This window comes from Haliotis rufescens, unplaced genomic scaffold (assembly GCF_023055435.1).
Source record: "Haliotis rufescens isolate VD_foot unplaced genomic scaffold, xgHalRufe1.0.p SCAF_5, whole genome shotgun sequence".
NCBI lineage: Eukaryota > Metazoa > Mollusca > Gastropoda > Lepetellida > Haliotidae > Haliotis > Haliotis rufescens.
In genome coordinates, this window is record NW_025964223.1 from 17,751,987 (window position 1) to 17,767,642 (window position 15,656).

The 15,656-nt window shown below is 40.9% G+C and overlaps 2 protein-coding genes across 8 annotated transcripts in view; one reads left to right on the top strand and one right to left on the bottom strand.

Moving 5' to 3' along the window:
* LOC124145217 (baculoviral IAP repeat-containing protein 7-A-like) lies at positions 1–12,983 on the bottom strand. 7 transcript variants are annotated; one of them, XM_046514923.2, is made up of 9 exons: positions 12,879–12,963; positions 6,876–7,069; positions 5,762–5,846; positions 4,618–5,245; positions 3,590–3,750; positions 2,816–2,876; positions 2,243–2,356; positions 959–1,615; positions 1–718 (listed from the first exon to the last, which is right to left on the bottom strand). In XM_046514923.2, exons 3-9 carry the CDS (start codon positions 5,831–5,833, stop codon positions 489–491), a joined length of 1,923 nt encoding a protein of 640 aa, XP_046370879.2. In that variant the 5' UTR covers positions 5,834–5,846; positions 6,876–7,069; positions 12,879–12,963; the 3' UTR covers positions 1–488. The 7 variants fall into 7 exon arrangements, with proteins under 7 accessions (XP_046370879.2, XP_046370880.2, XP_046370877.2 ...); XM_046514924.2 differs by lacking the exon at positions 6,876–7,069 and having other exon boundaries at positions 12,879–12,983; XM_046514921.2 differs by having other exon boundaries at positions 4,618–5,846.
* Positions 12,866–15,656, top strand: part of LOC124145178 — a 25,213-nt gene continuing 22,422 nt past the window's right edge. The window contains exon 1 of the mRNA XM_048384222.1: positions 12,866–13,002. The gene's annotated coding sequence lies outside the window, so the exon portion shown is untranslated. The remainder of the gene's footprint in view (positions 13,003–15,656) is intronic.

A 15,656-nucleotide genomic window follows, 5' to 3' on the forward strand; every position in this document is an offset into this window, starting at 1 on the left:
TATTACTGAATGTTCTTTATTGTAAAGGTTTTAAATACTAAAGGTCAGACATACAAGTCTAAAACAGTCTTGTATAATAACATCCTATTGGCAATCCTTTTGGTCTATTGACTCTGAATATAGCCATAAAGTGACATGACCGGAACATTTACTTTGATAAATATATGTTACAAAGAACAGTAATATAAGCAAAAAGATATTACGTGAAACATTCACAATGTAAAGTACTAAAACAGTTCAATAAAAACATATATCATTTTGTTAATACAAATAAAATACGAGATATAGACTATACACTGGTCCACTGAAGAGGATAATCGGAATAAACTCCAAAAAAATATATATTAACAATATTGCCAGTCAAGATCCAACGAAACAGATTCCGATGCGTGTAAAAGACAAAATAGTTGTGAAAATTATATGAATAGATCACCCAAATACATTAAATCCGTGGATATTTTGTGCCTTGTAAAAGTATTTTATTCACATCAGGCATTGTATGTTCTGACAGTTCCACGTATAAGTGATCTACATATAGGGCACTTGCGCAGTGCCGGTGCGCACTCAGCACACGTGACAAGATGTCCGCATGGCAGGAAGACAACACAGCTACTTCTGTCCAGGCAGACCTTGCACGTGTTCTCATCTCGTAATGCGCGGTTCTCCTCCTTGATTTGATGTTGCAGGGAAGGGGGCACGGAGCGGGAGGACTCGGTACCTGGAGACAAAACACACATCTTGAATTATCAGATAGACGTAACTGTATCACTGAAGAATGGATACGTTATGAATGTATCTACGAATGTTAGACATGTGTCTGTGTTTCGAAGCAATGCTGCGTCTGTTTAAGATTTAAATTATAAGAGTGGACACTTCTGACATTTCTGATTCACAAGCCTAGAAACTGTTTCAATAAGGGAGCTAAGTCTCGGCGAATTAGAATGTGTGATTGACGTACCCGGTTTATGTTCACGTGGATGTCGTATAGATGACACAGTCGGTGTAGTCACAGACGTTTGCTGACTTGCGGTAGTGGAGTTGCGCAGAGGTGCCAATCTTGCGGGGAGGGACTGGGGAACTTCAGATACATGGTGTCTCTCCCGGGGGATATATGACATCCGGTGCCTCTCCTCGGGGACGTCTGATACCCGGGGCCTCTCCTCGGGGACGTCTGATATCCGGTGTCTCTCCTCGGGGACGTCTGATATCCGGTGTCTCTCCTCGGGGACGTCTGATATCCGGGGCCTCTCCTCGGGGACGTCTGATATCCGGTGTCTCTCCTCGGGGACGTCTGATATCCGGTGTCTCTCCTCGGGGACGTCTGACATCCGGTGTCTCTCCTCGGGCATGTCTGACATCCGCTGCCTTTCCTCGGGGACGTCTGACATCCGGGGCCTCTCCTCGGGCATGTCTGACATCCGGTGTCTCTCCTCGGCGACGTCTGACATCCGGTGTCTCTCCTCGGGCATGTCTGACATCCGCTGCCTTTCCTCGGGGACGTCTGATATCCGGGGCCTCTCCTCGGGGATGTCTGACATCCGCTGTCTCTCATCTGTTTCTTCAGACGCGATAACCAGTCTTTCAATCAACGCTTCCAATTGGACAGGATGCTGGTCTTAAAAAAACCAAAGGATTTATTTTACTTTAAAACACGATCTTTAAGGACATAATAATGTATGTTGGAAGTAAATGAAGAGCTCAAGCAATGAATGCTTATACACTGGTGTCCATGATGCCATTGAGTTTATAGATAACATATCGATACAACTTTATTTAAAACAAATAATCAACATTTACTTGATTTAATAATTTTGTTTTTGCATCAATGACTGTTAATACAGCGATCATCATCCACTCCAGTAAATGTAACTGTTGTGAATGTGGCTGCAGTGATGTGTTTCGTGTAGCTAAACCAAAAACTCGTTCCCAAAGAGCAGTTTTCTTTGCCTTGAAATATCCCAACATCTCCACAGCATATTTAAGAAGAGGTCAGAATCGTTTCAGTGTTCCAATCACAATCGTCTGGCTTTGTGAGTGAGTGAGTGAGTGAGTAAGGTTTTACGCCGCTTTTAGCAATATTCCAGCAATATCACGGCGGGGGACACCAGAAATGGGCTTCTCCCATTGTACCCATGTCGGGAATCAAACCCGGGTCTTCGGCGTGACGAGCGAACGCTTTAACAACAAGGCTACCCGACCGCCCCTTGGAGATGCACTGATACTAGGAGTGGTATTTCTCTACCTGTCACCCCTGCAGCACCGGGAACGTTGTAAGACTGGGACATCTCCGTCACCGCTCTCTCCACCATCTGTCGGGTGTACCCCATCTCCACCGCCCTCGCCACGACGGCCGCGTCTGTAAGGGAACAGTGTGGTATGAGTGAATGTTCTGTAATTCTTCCATTAGTTTTGGAGAACGACGTAAATTTGTTGATCATGTTTTCATTACCTATTTGTAATGGCATTACACAATTTCACAATACGGCATATTTATACATGCATGTGGAATGGGATATTGTAGAGTCTATATGTAGATAGATCATTTAGTTTCCCAATACGGCATGTTTACACATGTACATGGGATGGGGCATTGCAGTGTCTCCAGAAAGATCATTTTGTTTCATACACCCAACATAAAAATATTGTGTGTGATGTAATCCTTTTCTTGTTAAAAGTGAGAATTTTTGAGATTGTTCATTCTAGGTAATCAGGTGAAGACAAAGCTTGTACTTGCTACATATTTTAACTCTAAACAGCGCACTCCACAAGCTGTCATATTGTCATCGTGTAAAGGTCACGTCAACGTGATACATACTCAGTGATGTAGCGGGTCTGTGACTGCTGTGGGTATTGTTTACTGTAGGCTGGCGAGATGCCTGTAAGAAAAACCATAAGAAACAATGAACTGACATGGATTGAATTTCAAATAAGTGATTTTTAAAAGAGAACAAATCAGTTACAGCATGACATTGCAGGGAGCTACTGGGGTGTCATAGTTGTTTAATGTGAATGAGTCGAATGAAAAGATCATCTGGACATTATTTCAGTTTGGCCATGTAGGTGAACCCCCCCCCCCAAAAAAAACAAAAAAAAAACAACAAAACAAACAAACCCAAAAAACAAAAACAAAAACAAAACAACAACAACAACAACAACAACAACAACAACAACAACAAAAGCAAAAAAACGCAGATCACATACATTAACCACTTTCATGAAACCAACGAAGACTGGCATGAGGCTGTTAGAATAATGATCATTCAGAGCAACTCCTGGTTTCAAACTCACGGTCAACCGTTCCTTGTCCAGGTCAGTGGCAGCGGCGCCTTACACAACTTGGTCACCAATGTCCCCATTCAGACGGAAATAGACTCGTGAAGACCCAGGTTAGAATAGTCTCCAGGAACCAATACTTGTCGTAAAGAAGCGACTATATGCTTGTCGTAAGAGGACTAATGGGATCGGGTGGTCAGGCTCGTTGACTTGGTTGATGCATGTCATCGTATCCCAATGGTGTGGATCGATGTCCATGATGTCTGGAGTGTGGCGTTATACAAGATACAAACAAATCAGATGGAAACACCCTTACCTTGTTTGTCAGCGCCTGTATGACAAAGTTATCTCCCTTCAATCTGCGGATGTAGCTACAGGATGACCTCCAGCGCACGTGCTCCACCCAGGGGTCATCCCCCTCTTCCCAAGTCTTCAGACCGACACCACAGTAGAAACACCGCACACAGTCGGAGTAGCCTGCAATTAGGATTTACTTAAAACTTTAGTAAACCCTCTCGTAACCTTTCAAACGAGTTTACCCCACGGTCCTAATTTTGCTAATTCAAACAAACTGGTTGCCCTAAATACATAAAGTCAATCTGAAAATCGGCACCAACTAAACCGAAAACTAGACTGCTCCTAACTGAAAATTTCCACAGGGCGATGGAGACAAGATCTGGTAAGATCTTTACTATCTAAAATGTACTTTTGTAAAATTTTGTCTGTTTGTTGTTTAACGCCGCACTCAGCAATATTCCAGTTATATGACGGCGGTCTGCTAATAATCGAGTATGGACCAGACAATCAAGTGATTGACATCATGAGCATCGATCCACGCAATGGGATATGATGACATGCATCAACCAAGTCAGCGAGCCTGACCGCCCGATCCCGTTAGTCGCCTCTTACGACAAGCATAGTCGCCTTTTACGGCAAACATGTGTTGCTGGAGACCTATTCTACCCTTTTTGTAAATGTAAATTGAGCAAAGGGATCGACAATATTCTTAGGATGGCCAGGGATTAAAAAATATATAATTAATTCGAGAAGAGAACTGAAAAAAATAATTATTGTACCAAAAATGTTCTCTGGACAATACTGGATGTCCTGGCCAATATGTGACAAATGAAAATAAAATGAACATGAAAATTGAAAATTGACTGAAAACATTCTTCAACAGGCATCTTTACTAATCACAATTGTGAAATATTGTTTAAGTATATAAATGGGTTTATGGCATCTACAGGGGTTCAACGTTAAACTTTGGCTCCTTATCTCGTCACTATATGGTTGATGTCGATGTGGAGTGTAATTCACTCCACTACATATATCTTGGGACCCTACCTGCATAGAAGAAGCCTGCAGTAGCGAGGACCTGTGGGTCCTGTACGTGAGACGTGTTCCAGGCCCTGTAACTGTCTAGCCTGCTCTGGATGTCCTTGTAAAGAGGATGCACAGCAGTGCTCATGTCCAGGGAGGATTCAGACACAACAGGTGCTGCTTCTGCTGCTGCTGCTGCTCCTATCTCTGTAGTAGTTGGTGGTAATGTATCTGTTGTTGTTACATTATTACTTCCAGAATACTCCCCTAAGATACCATATATAGTGCTTCCATTTGAATCTGAGGATAAAGGTATATTTCGAGGTTCATTTCTGTTCAGATGTGGACATTCAGGGGAGATAACCCTGTGTAGGACATCCGGTTTGTCCATTATCTGCCAACCTGTGTGTGACTTCCTACAGCTGTAGCAGCGAGCCTCGTCTTCGCGACCTGTAGCATAGAATCCTGACTGCGCCAGCCTCATGGGCGAGGCATGGACGGGTGTCCCAGAGAAGGACTGCAGTCTCCGAATCTCGTGACACATCTCCTCCTCCACGGGCACCTGTCCCTCCATCTGTACCCTCCCCAGATAGGTCGTCAGTGATGTTGTGAAGGGCTGGGCCATCAGCTCGGGCACTGACAGATACTGGGGCTGGATTTGAAATAGACTAGAAATAACTCTTTCTATTTTCTCAGAAAGACTGTCAAAATATTTCTCAACTGTTCTCATAATGTAATGTCTACTTAATTGTTTGAGCTCGCCAGTATTAGAAGGATGTGTCGGTGTATGTCTTTCACGTGTGGGGCGTATCTTGCACTTATCTGTACTCAGCTGATGTTCAATGGACGAACACAATGAATTATCACATTGTCCATCGATATAATTTAGAAATGTATATTCATGTGTTTGAGAGGAATAAGCATGTAGCAGATTACACACCACAAGCAACAGACGAATACAACCCACATCTCTTGGTTTCTTTCTTGCTGACTTTCGTACATAAGAATAACCACTTCTGCATTCTATTTCACCCGACATCTTGTCATGATGATCGTTTCGATTTTGTGTTTTGAAAGAACCGCATCTTTGTAAGTGTTCTTGTGTCATCTGTAAATGGTTAGTTGATGATTGACCGAGGCAAATACAGGCTACGATCACTACACTTACCACAGCTGTGGTAGTTAATGACGTTGATCGGAAATCGTTGCTGACTGAGTCCATGACGTTGACGTTATACATACGTCCTTGTGTCCTGAATGGAGAATAAGAACACCTATTAATATAGTTGGAAATAACCGTCGCGTTACACAAGCTGGTATCAAATATATGATAACATTCTTCAAAATATAAATAACATTATAAAAAAACGGCGACTCTCTAGATTCTGGGATTACATACCTTTCGATACTGAAGGCAAATAGATTGTCCCTTACTCCGAGTCATCATAAGTAATTACTCCTTGACAACAAACCTCTAACAACCGATTGTGACATATATATTATTGTCAAAATAGAAAATGTGGGTTTGTATATATAAATACAGAATATAGCTACACAGTATAACCACGCACATGGAACCATCCTGTAGACGTTTGTGTGAAAGACGTGATATTGCTGCTGTGGCACACTCACTCACTCACTCACTCACTCACTCACTCACTTACTCACTCACTCACTCACTCACTCACTTACTCACTCACTCACTCACTCACTCACTCACTCACTTACTCACTCACTCACTCACTCACTCACTCACTCACTCACTTACTCACTCACTCACTCACTTACTCACTCACTCACTCACTCACTCACTCACTCACTTACTCACTCACTCACTCACTCACTCACGCACTAATATACCTTGGTCCTTCATGAAAGAAACTTAGTTCATATGTTTATCTTAAATACCATTAATACAGTCAATTTTGATAAAACGATTACAGTGTTTGAAGATTATAAAACAATTTCTATAATGTATGAACAACTCGTGAGGGAACATACCTTTCACGTGGCTAAGCTGGTCGGTTATAAGTTATGCCATATCATGTACTGTTCGAGAACGATACATCATTTCTAAATATAGAAATCGGTTTTCCCAACATCCGCAGTTAATTTCGTAGCATTATAACGATTACTAAATACAGTCATGCATAGAGATAAACTTCACAAGCATGTATCAAAAGAAGGCTGTCGCATAGATAGATACAACGTTGACTTTGAACTTATTTACTCCTGGCAGCGAGAGCATTTGTTTACCACGATAGAGAGGCAGAAGGACGAACCTGTTAGGGACAACTGTGTATTGATCTAGCTATACTGTTGACTGTTGAACCCCGCGTATTTGAAGACGATACTACGTCTGCAGACAATGTGACTGGTGCTGGTCGACTCGTGATAAACAAACAGGTAGACTGTGCCAGGATCACCCAAACCCTCTACAGGTTAGTAATGCTGAAGGATGTTTTACTACATCACACTGAAACAGAATCCGATCTCGACACATATGATACTCACTGGGATATATATAGTGTCATGCTACATCGAAACCTGACACCCGAGAGTGGGTTATTGTCCCTTTGTAAACACCCATCCTCTCTTTATGTAAAGGATAAGAACAGAATATAGCAAACACCCCCGACTAGTACACGTGGCCCCCTTCACTGTGCCCTTCCTCATGGAGACGCCATTCTACTTTGTGCATCACACAGGTTATGTGTGTTTGCTGCGTCTGGTCACACACACGTATCAATGTGAATATTTCCTAGAGTAGGATTTTATATAGCATTACGAGAGCTAAGGAGATACATTCCTTTATTTACAAGAAGGACGACTACACCTTTCTAATAGTCAACTTTCCCTTCATATCGAGCAAAATCCCAGCACTTGATATACTGAGTCTCTAATAAACGTCTATAGTACATTCGGTATTATTTATATCTAATAGATAATATAATATCCATGTCATCTATATCCATATTGGGTGTACATCTGAAATGTGTGTATAGCCTCTATTTTCAAAATGGCTGTGTAGCTAATACCATCTATACAAACAATGGATGTAAAGTCATTATCATCTGTATCGAAAACGGACGTATAGCGGATGTAATTTATTACCAAAATGGATGTACAAACCATGGATGTAACGTCATTATCATCTGTATCGAAAACGGATGTATAGCCGATGTAATTTATTACCAAAATGGATGTACAAGCCATGGATGTAAAGTCATTATCATCTGTATCGAAAACGGATGTAAAGCCGATGTAATTTATTGCCAAAATGGATGTACAAACCATGGATGTAAAGTCATTATCATCTGTATCGAAAACGGATGTAAAGCCGATGTAATTTATTGCCAAAATGGATGTACAAAACATGGATGTAAAGTCATTATCATCTGGATCGAAAACGGATGTAAGGCCGATGTAATTTATCTCTTATGAATTTTTTTATTAGGCATAATACGTTGCACAGAGACCACTTATCGGTGAACAGAGCGGTCATGTCTAAAAATAGAACTGGGAATCCCACATATTTCACAATACATGCACATAACCTTAAAAGGTGATTGAGCGGAGGATACTGAGAGGAGTGGGTCCGTCTCCTGCACAGGAACTCGATGATAGCTTGCATAACATAATATATTCGTATAACAAAAATACACCCCTCTTTCTATGTATATAGAGGGGTGTGATTTTTTTCTATAGGAATATATTATGTTATACATGCTATCATCGAGTTCCTGTAGTCTCCCGCTGTGTATAGACTCAGTATGGCAGATTGTATGGTAATATATCATTAGTCATTAGATTTTGTGAAATTACTGGTATCAACTGATACTGTATTCTAACTGCTTCGCCCACTCTCATGTGTCACTCTAACAAAATAGAGGTGTTTCGGCTATACATTACCCCAATAGATGACGATTAGAATACGATAAATGTACGTACGTGCTGTACGTTGGACGATCCGGTCACAAATGGACACTCCTGTTGTAACGCGGATACATACATGTATATCTTACACGAAATATCTTAAAATTATTTCATAATGTACTGAAATACACTTATCTTCAAGCAGAGTCGATTGTACAGTTCCTGCTATATCATGAGCATGTGTTTATGAATCACTATCAGGAAGTGCCAACTTGTGCTGATACCAATGTTCTCGAAAGTAACTCGGGGTATTTACGATTGTTTGTGCTGTTCTCTGTCAAATAAACATAATCATACAACCGACTTTTTTTTGCAGAGATCTCTTATGAATTTTAAAAAGGTTTGGGCGCGTTAATTTAGAGTGAGTGAATATGGTTTTACGACGCTTTGAGCAATATTCCAGCAATATCACGGCGGGGGACACCAGAAATGGGCTTAACACGTTGTACCCATGTCGGGAATCGACCCCGAGTCTTCGGCGAAACGAGAGAACGCTTCTACCACCAGGCTACCCGACCGGTCCTTTTATTTAGAAGATACATATATACACTTCCTGGTCTAATGCGAAATTCGTTACATTAAACAATTGAAGTTATAAAAGTTATGTTTTATTTAACTCATGTCCCGTACATATATGTAAGTGTAGGACACATGTTACCTCGAAAATCATGGATATATCATATTTTTCTATGCTGGTATGTGGTTTGTTTGTTTGTTGCACTCAGCAATATTACAGCTATATGACGGCGTCTGTAAATAATCGAGTCTGGACCAGACAACCCAGTGATTGAACATCGATCAACGCAATTGGGATTGATGACATGCATCAACCAAGTCAGCAAACGTGACCACCCGATGCCGTTGGTCGCCTCTTACGACAAGACAAGCACAGTCGCCTTTTACAGCAAGCATGGGTTTTTAAAGACCTATTCTGCTCCGGTCCAACGACTGTGAAGATATCTCTAGATGTGATGTTAATGGTTGATGTCTTATGATTAAGGAAGGGTTTTGTCAGTTTCATGCATGTAGAGATATCACTGAGAGTGAAATATCACAAGCCATCTGCATTACACATGAACGGTTACTTTGTTCATTTACTAAATATTACCATTTATTGTTAAACATATATATGAACTTGTATTTTATACTTGCACTATATCAGATGTTTGTCTTAAAGGTCTTATTAGGCCTTTGCGTTAAAATATGATCGTGTTCCAAGCTCATATAGGCCGATATTATTTTCAATTCAGGAACAATTTACAGGTTATTAGCTATTTTTTTTATACAAATGAACTGACTTCCTGAGTACAGATGGTCTTACAAAAGATGTTTATTTTCAGATACATTAACGGAAGAAGCGAATAGTAGAATACACGAGACCAGGGATGACTGAAGATGGATGCTGGCCTGCATTATACCAATGAGGACATCCGAAACATCCCCAGCATGCTGAGGGATTTGGATGTCCAAGACATACAAGCAGATGCCGACTGTCTTCCTCTCCAGGAGAGATGCGCGCTATGCTTCGTCCAGGGACGCGGGGACCCGAAACACCGGGAATACCGCCAGATGAGCAGGAGGCGAGAGTCGTTTGGCGGAATCGGTGTCGGTGGCCATAGCCCACTCTACCTGTCTGAGACGGGGCTGTTCAGGTCACGTAAGTGTTGCCTCAGTAAACAGTAGGGGTACAGCCCTCAGCAGCTGCGTCACTATCAAGACCAAATATGCAGAAAGTTGGAGTGACGTTGTCATTCAGACAGGTTCCAATGAAACCAAGCCATAGTTTTCAATGGCAATTCTACCATGATGTTCAAAAGTCTGTTCTTTTATGTATTTTTGTTTATTTGTTGCATTTCATATTGTTTTTACAAAACAGAAAAACAGTGACTTCCATGTTAAAAAAAATGTGTATGGCATGATGACCAATATTTATAGAATCTGTCTGAATTCCCACTCCTAAGTGCTGTACATTTGGAGATGAAGTGGCTCTGCTTCAGTTCTGTATCTTTACATGAGAAAAGCGTTTTTGGCAAAGAATAATTATAATATTTAATTGGTCATTACTTTTGAATTGGTATCCAAGCAAAACATATCGTTTGGTGATATTTCCTTTGATTTGAGAGCTGGTATGGAGCCAAAGTTCCAGTGCTGTCCAGATCGTTTTTACTTGGCTGCAATCCCAAAACAAATTTTCAGTCGTTTCTATGTGTGTGACACAGAGGCTACAAGTTCCATCTAATATACAAGTTGTACCGTCTGTGTTCTGTGTTCTGCTTTGTCGGCTAATCTACGCCATGTCACCAACTGAATCAATTATTTGTATAGAATCGGAATCGTACAAAGGACAATGTGTCTATGTTATTTACAATACAAAGATGATCACTGAAGCTGAAATCAGCAACTGCATCTCGTACAGGGTGTCTCTTTAAATATTGAAACATGTGACGTGTGGCGTCCAGAGTTACGTCCCTTCGCTGATCTTCACCCAGTCAAAATACGATATTATATATATTGAGTAATTACGATCTAATCTCGACGTGTTATGTCTCTGTGAATACTGGTAACTTGAGATGAGTTCGATGTACGTGGACCTAGACGGTGTGCACATACCAAACCTCTTGCATTCGGGTATATTGTAATCTTAACAGGTGATGTGGTATACTAAAACTACATATTTGGCAGGTATAATGCGGTATGCTGAATACGAAAGTATTATTCATAACTGTACACATTTTGAACAATCGTGTTATGATAGGAAAATTTAACAGACATTGTCTTTTTTCCTCCCAACTGTGTATATATCGGTACTGACAAGCTTATGGGTTTCGTATGTGTGTTGGGATTATTGACTTGATAAGGATGTGGGCATGGTGATTGTGGGAGAAACCCGCTGTTGTTCGATTTTACTAATCGCTGTTTACGCTACTGGTTAAAATGTCACGTTTGCCTCGACGTAGGTTACCTGGAGTTATTATGCTTGTATTTCTAGAAAAGTTCCGGGACAATACTTGGACTTCCTGTATACGTACAACCCTTGGTTTGGGATCTGTTAGGGTTGGTTAATTGTAAAATGACTTTTTGTAACACTTTCCTGCCAGTGCTGACTATAGACTCGAAGACTGATCTCACTGAAAGTTCAACATATGATATTTACTGCCATTGCAAGCCCTTGCTGGAAACAGAGGTATATCTTATATATCACACAAATATATCCTGCAAAATCTTCGGAACAAGTTTTAGACTAGGACTTAATGACATCATTGAATAGAAAACACCAAGAATTTAAATTGTTGTAACAGTTTGGAAGATGAAGTTCTTGTCATGTGCATTTGTACTATATATGATTGGTTGGTTAACGCCGCACTCCAACATTCCAGCAATATGATGGTGATCTGTAAATAATCGAGTTTTGACCAGACAATCTAGTGTTTGACATCATGAGCATCGACCTACTCAATTGGGATACGGTGGCATGCATGAACTAAGTCGGAGAGCCTGACCACTCGATCCTGTTAGACGCCTCTTAAGACAAACATGGGTTGCTGATGACCTATTCTACCCCTTATCTTCACGTGTTCGTGCTGCATATAACGACATGAAATTCAAAGAAAGTTTTCTTTCAATAATTATTTTCCATTCTTTCCCTCCTTGTTGATAAATAATGATAAATCAATATACAAGCATGTTGCGCTATTTATCCATAATGTGTGTATATTGCGAAGTAAATAAAAGCTTGACTTTAAATATGTTAATATCATAATATACACGTGTGCAATATTATTATGTGTACCATTATAAATAAGTAAATATTCCGGGGTAGAATAGGTCTTCAGCAACCCATGCTTGCCGTAAAAGGTGACTATGCTTGTCGTAAGAGGCGACTAACGGGATCGGGTGGTCAGGCTCACTGACTTGGATGATGCTCGTCATCAGTCCCAATTGCGTGGATTGATTCCCATGATGACAATCACTGGATTGCCTGGTCAAGACTCGATTATTTACAGACCGCCGTCATATAGCTAGAATATTGCCGAGTGCGGCGTTAAACGACAAATCAACCAATCAACCATCAATACGTCTTGGCCATTGGTCTTTCGTACTATAAACAATTGAATTGACTATATGGTATGGGTAGTCCACCTATCGCCCCTACCCTACGCCCCAATTCCCAGTATGTTACCCAGAAATTACAGACCAGTGAACAAAGTACTGTACTATTGCGCTGCATTGTGAAATAATACAACTCATTATAATAAGCTCAACGCTCACGTTTGATCATGACTCACTTATTATTTTATAATTGCTCGCAAATGTTAATGGTTGTTATATCCAGAAACCGGGAGTCTAACCTGCTTCCAATGCGGCCAGGTTCTGAAAGTGATGGCGGGGGAGGATCCTTTGTACAAACACGTGGATCTCTACCGGAACTGCAGCCATGCCTGTAGAATGCTGGGAAGGCGACCTAGATCGGGGGTGAGTTGCGTTAAGGGCATTGTGTTTCCTCCACATTCAGATCACTGGGTGCGTGTGTACAGTGTCATCCACATTGTTGGTAGGTCATTTAAACGGTTATCAAACTTACCTCTTGCTATATTTGCGTCAACTATGTACATATTTTTGAATATATATAAATATACATGTTTACTACTATGGTCTATTTTTCTCATTAAATATCAATTTGTGGGAATAACTAACGCGTTTCTTTCTAAACACAAGTATTATCTTTAAGAATTACGAGTTTTTGTCATCCCAACCCTAAATAAATCAATAATTAACTTGACTATACTAGTACGTGATATGAACAATATTCAATTATCACTCAACTATCGTTCAAAGGTGCTCTGGTGCTGTAGGATGTATATTTGTATCTTTGATATAAACTTAACGATCATGTCATGAGTTCGCGTTTTCATTAGTATTACAAAACCTAACTGAAAATGGTACTGATGACTAATGTGAATGTATAGTACAGAATGCTGGTTATGAAATATTTTATGAATTTCTGGTATTATTTTGTAATGCTGCCCAAAACAGTAGGAGGTAGAATGTCTGATACCTGATTGGATACATGACTTCTTAATTCTCTTATCAATTAGTGGTTCTAACCCAATTTCGGCGTTAAACAACAAACAAAACAAGCTTGCTCATACCAACTGATGTCAAATGAACATTTTATATACTCGAATTAATGTTTTTCCATTAAGTAGATATTTTAGCTTCCTCGTGAAGTTTATCATTTTCATTAATGATGCTATCAACGTTACAAACATATTTACCATTAGCCATCGTGTTATTTAATACTGTTTTCCTTTCTTTTCAATATTTTACAAAAATCTAAACTACCATAACCAAGATCCCCCCAATAACCTTTATTGTTACCTCCACAACCCAACTTTGCCATTTGTTACCTGGCTTGACACAAACTCAACAGGAGTTGTCCCCCTTATATCTATCTTTCTGCTTAAACTCAATCCACTCTAGATCTGTTACCACTCGCCCTTAGACGAAAAGACACAGTGACTTTTTGAACAGATTGATACACAATCATTGCCATATATATACACATAAAAAAAGTGAAGCACCCCCCAGAATTTTTTTTGTATAGTAAATAAGAATCACGAAAGAATTAGAGAAAGCATTATATTTTTAAAGAGCAATCATCTGAGAACAAGCAAGACAAAACAATTTTGAGCAAGAATTAAATTTTAATAGAGATATGGTTGCCCAAACACCGGTACTGTTTTTACCACAACATAACACCCTCTATAAGTATAGGGGCGGTCGGGTAGCCTAGCGGTTAAAGCGTTCGCTCGTCACGCCGAAGACCCGGGTTCGATTCCCGATATGGGTACAATGTGTGAAGCCCATTTCTGGTGTCCCCCGCCGTGATATTGCTGGAATAATGCTAAAAGCGGCGTAAAACCATATTCACTCACTCACTCTATAAGTATAGCACTGTTAATCTTGAACAACGATAAATTATTGCACATGATGAATAAAAATATGTGTAATAACCTCCATTAATGACATTCGCGTGTCAAAAAGTTTAATAACGGGTGGGGCCACCACATGCCCGGATGACAGCCTCGACCCTTCTCGTCATCCCTCCAGTCAGACGTCGGATCGTCTCAAGGGGAAATAGCGCCCATTCGTGATGCAAAGCTGCTGCCAATTCTTCCAGATTGTGTGGAGGAGGGTCCATTGCCTGCACTCTACGCCCAAGAATGTGCTCTATGGGGTTAAGATCTGGACTCATTGCAGCCCAAGGTAGAGTTGCAATGGCGTTGTTTGCCAAATATGCAGTCACAGCTCTTGAACGTGGGGTCTAGCGTTATCGTCCATGAACAGGGGTCTTGATGCAAGAGAGTGGTTGACAAAATTGGGAACAACAACTGGTTCCAGAACTCCCCGGATGTAACGTTCACCATTGAGATTGCCCCTTATAGTCACACGGTCTAGCTTGCAATCGTGGGATATGCACCCCCATATCATCACAGAACCACCACCAAACGGAACAGTTGGTTTAATGTTCTGGGGGTGTATGCTGTACCTTGGTGCCTCCACACACTCGTTCGACCATCATTTACATGCAGCTGAAACCTGCTTTCATCTGACCAATGGATACGTTTCCATGCTCTGAGGTTCCACCCCATTGTAATCGCAGTCTCCGATGTACCAGGTGGCGTTTGACGACTCTTCGGACCCTCATTCCAGCAGTTCTTAAACGATTCCGCAATGTTTGGCAAGACAGACGTCTATGGGGTAACCAATTAAGCCTCAGGAAGGTGCTCGTCGCAAATGAATTTCTTCGCACTAATCGCAGTAATATCCTGTTTTCACGTCCTGACGTCACAGGAGGGCGTCCTGTACGTGCCAGGTCCTTTACTGAATTGGTTTGGGCGTGTTTTCGCACTAGTCTGCTGATTACTGAGTACTGGTAATCCAGTTGACGTCCATTCGCCCTGAAAGACATCCCTGCGGCATGCATACCAATGATTCTCCATCTAAGTGCTTCACATATTCTCCTTCTTGCCTTTTCAGACTTGACGATTACACAAAACAGTTTACACTGTTTTCAGTGCAATTATTTGATTCGCGAACATAGTTTCTTTTGCTGAGTGCTAGGG

Bases quoted from the DNA above. Each gene is read 5' to 3' on its own strand.
- LOC124145217 (XM_046514920.2), bottom strand. From the start codon at position 5,833: ATGTATAACGTCAACGTCATGGACTCAGTCAGCAACGATTTCCGATCA. The intron at 3,751-4,617 runs GTAGGGTCCCAA...TCCTAATTGCAG, and splicing joins TGCAGGCTTCTTCTATGCAG to GCTACTCCGACTGTGTGCGG. The intron at 2,877-3,589 runs GTAAGGGTGTTT...TTTTTCTTACAG, and splicing joins TACAGGCGCTGACAAACAAG to GCATCTCGCCAGCCTACAGT.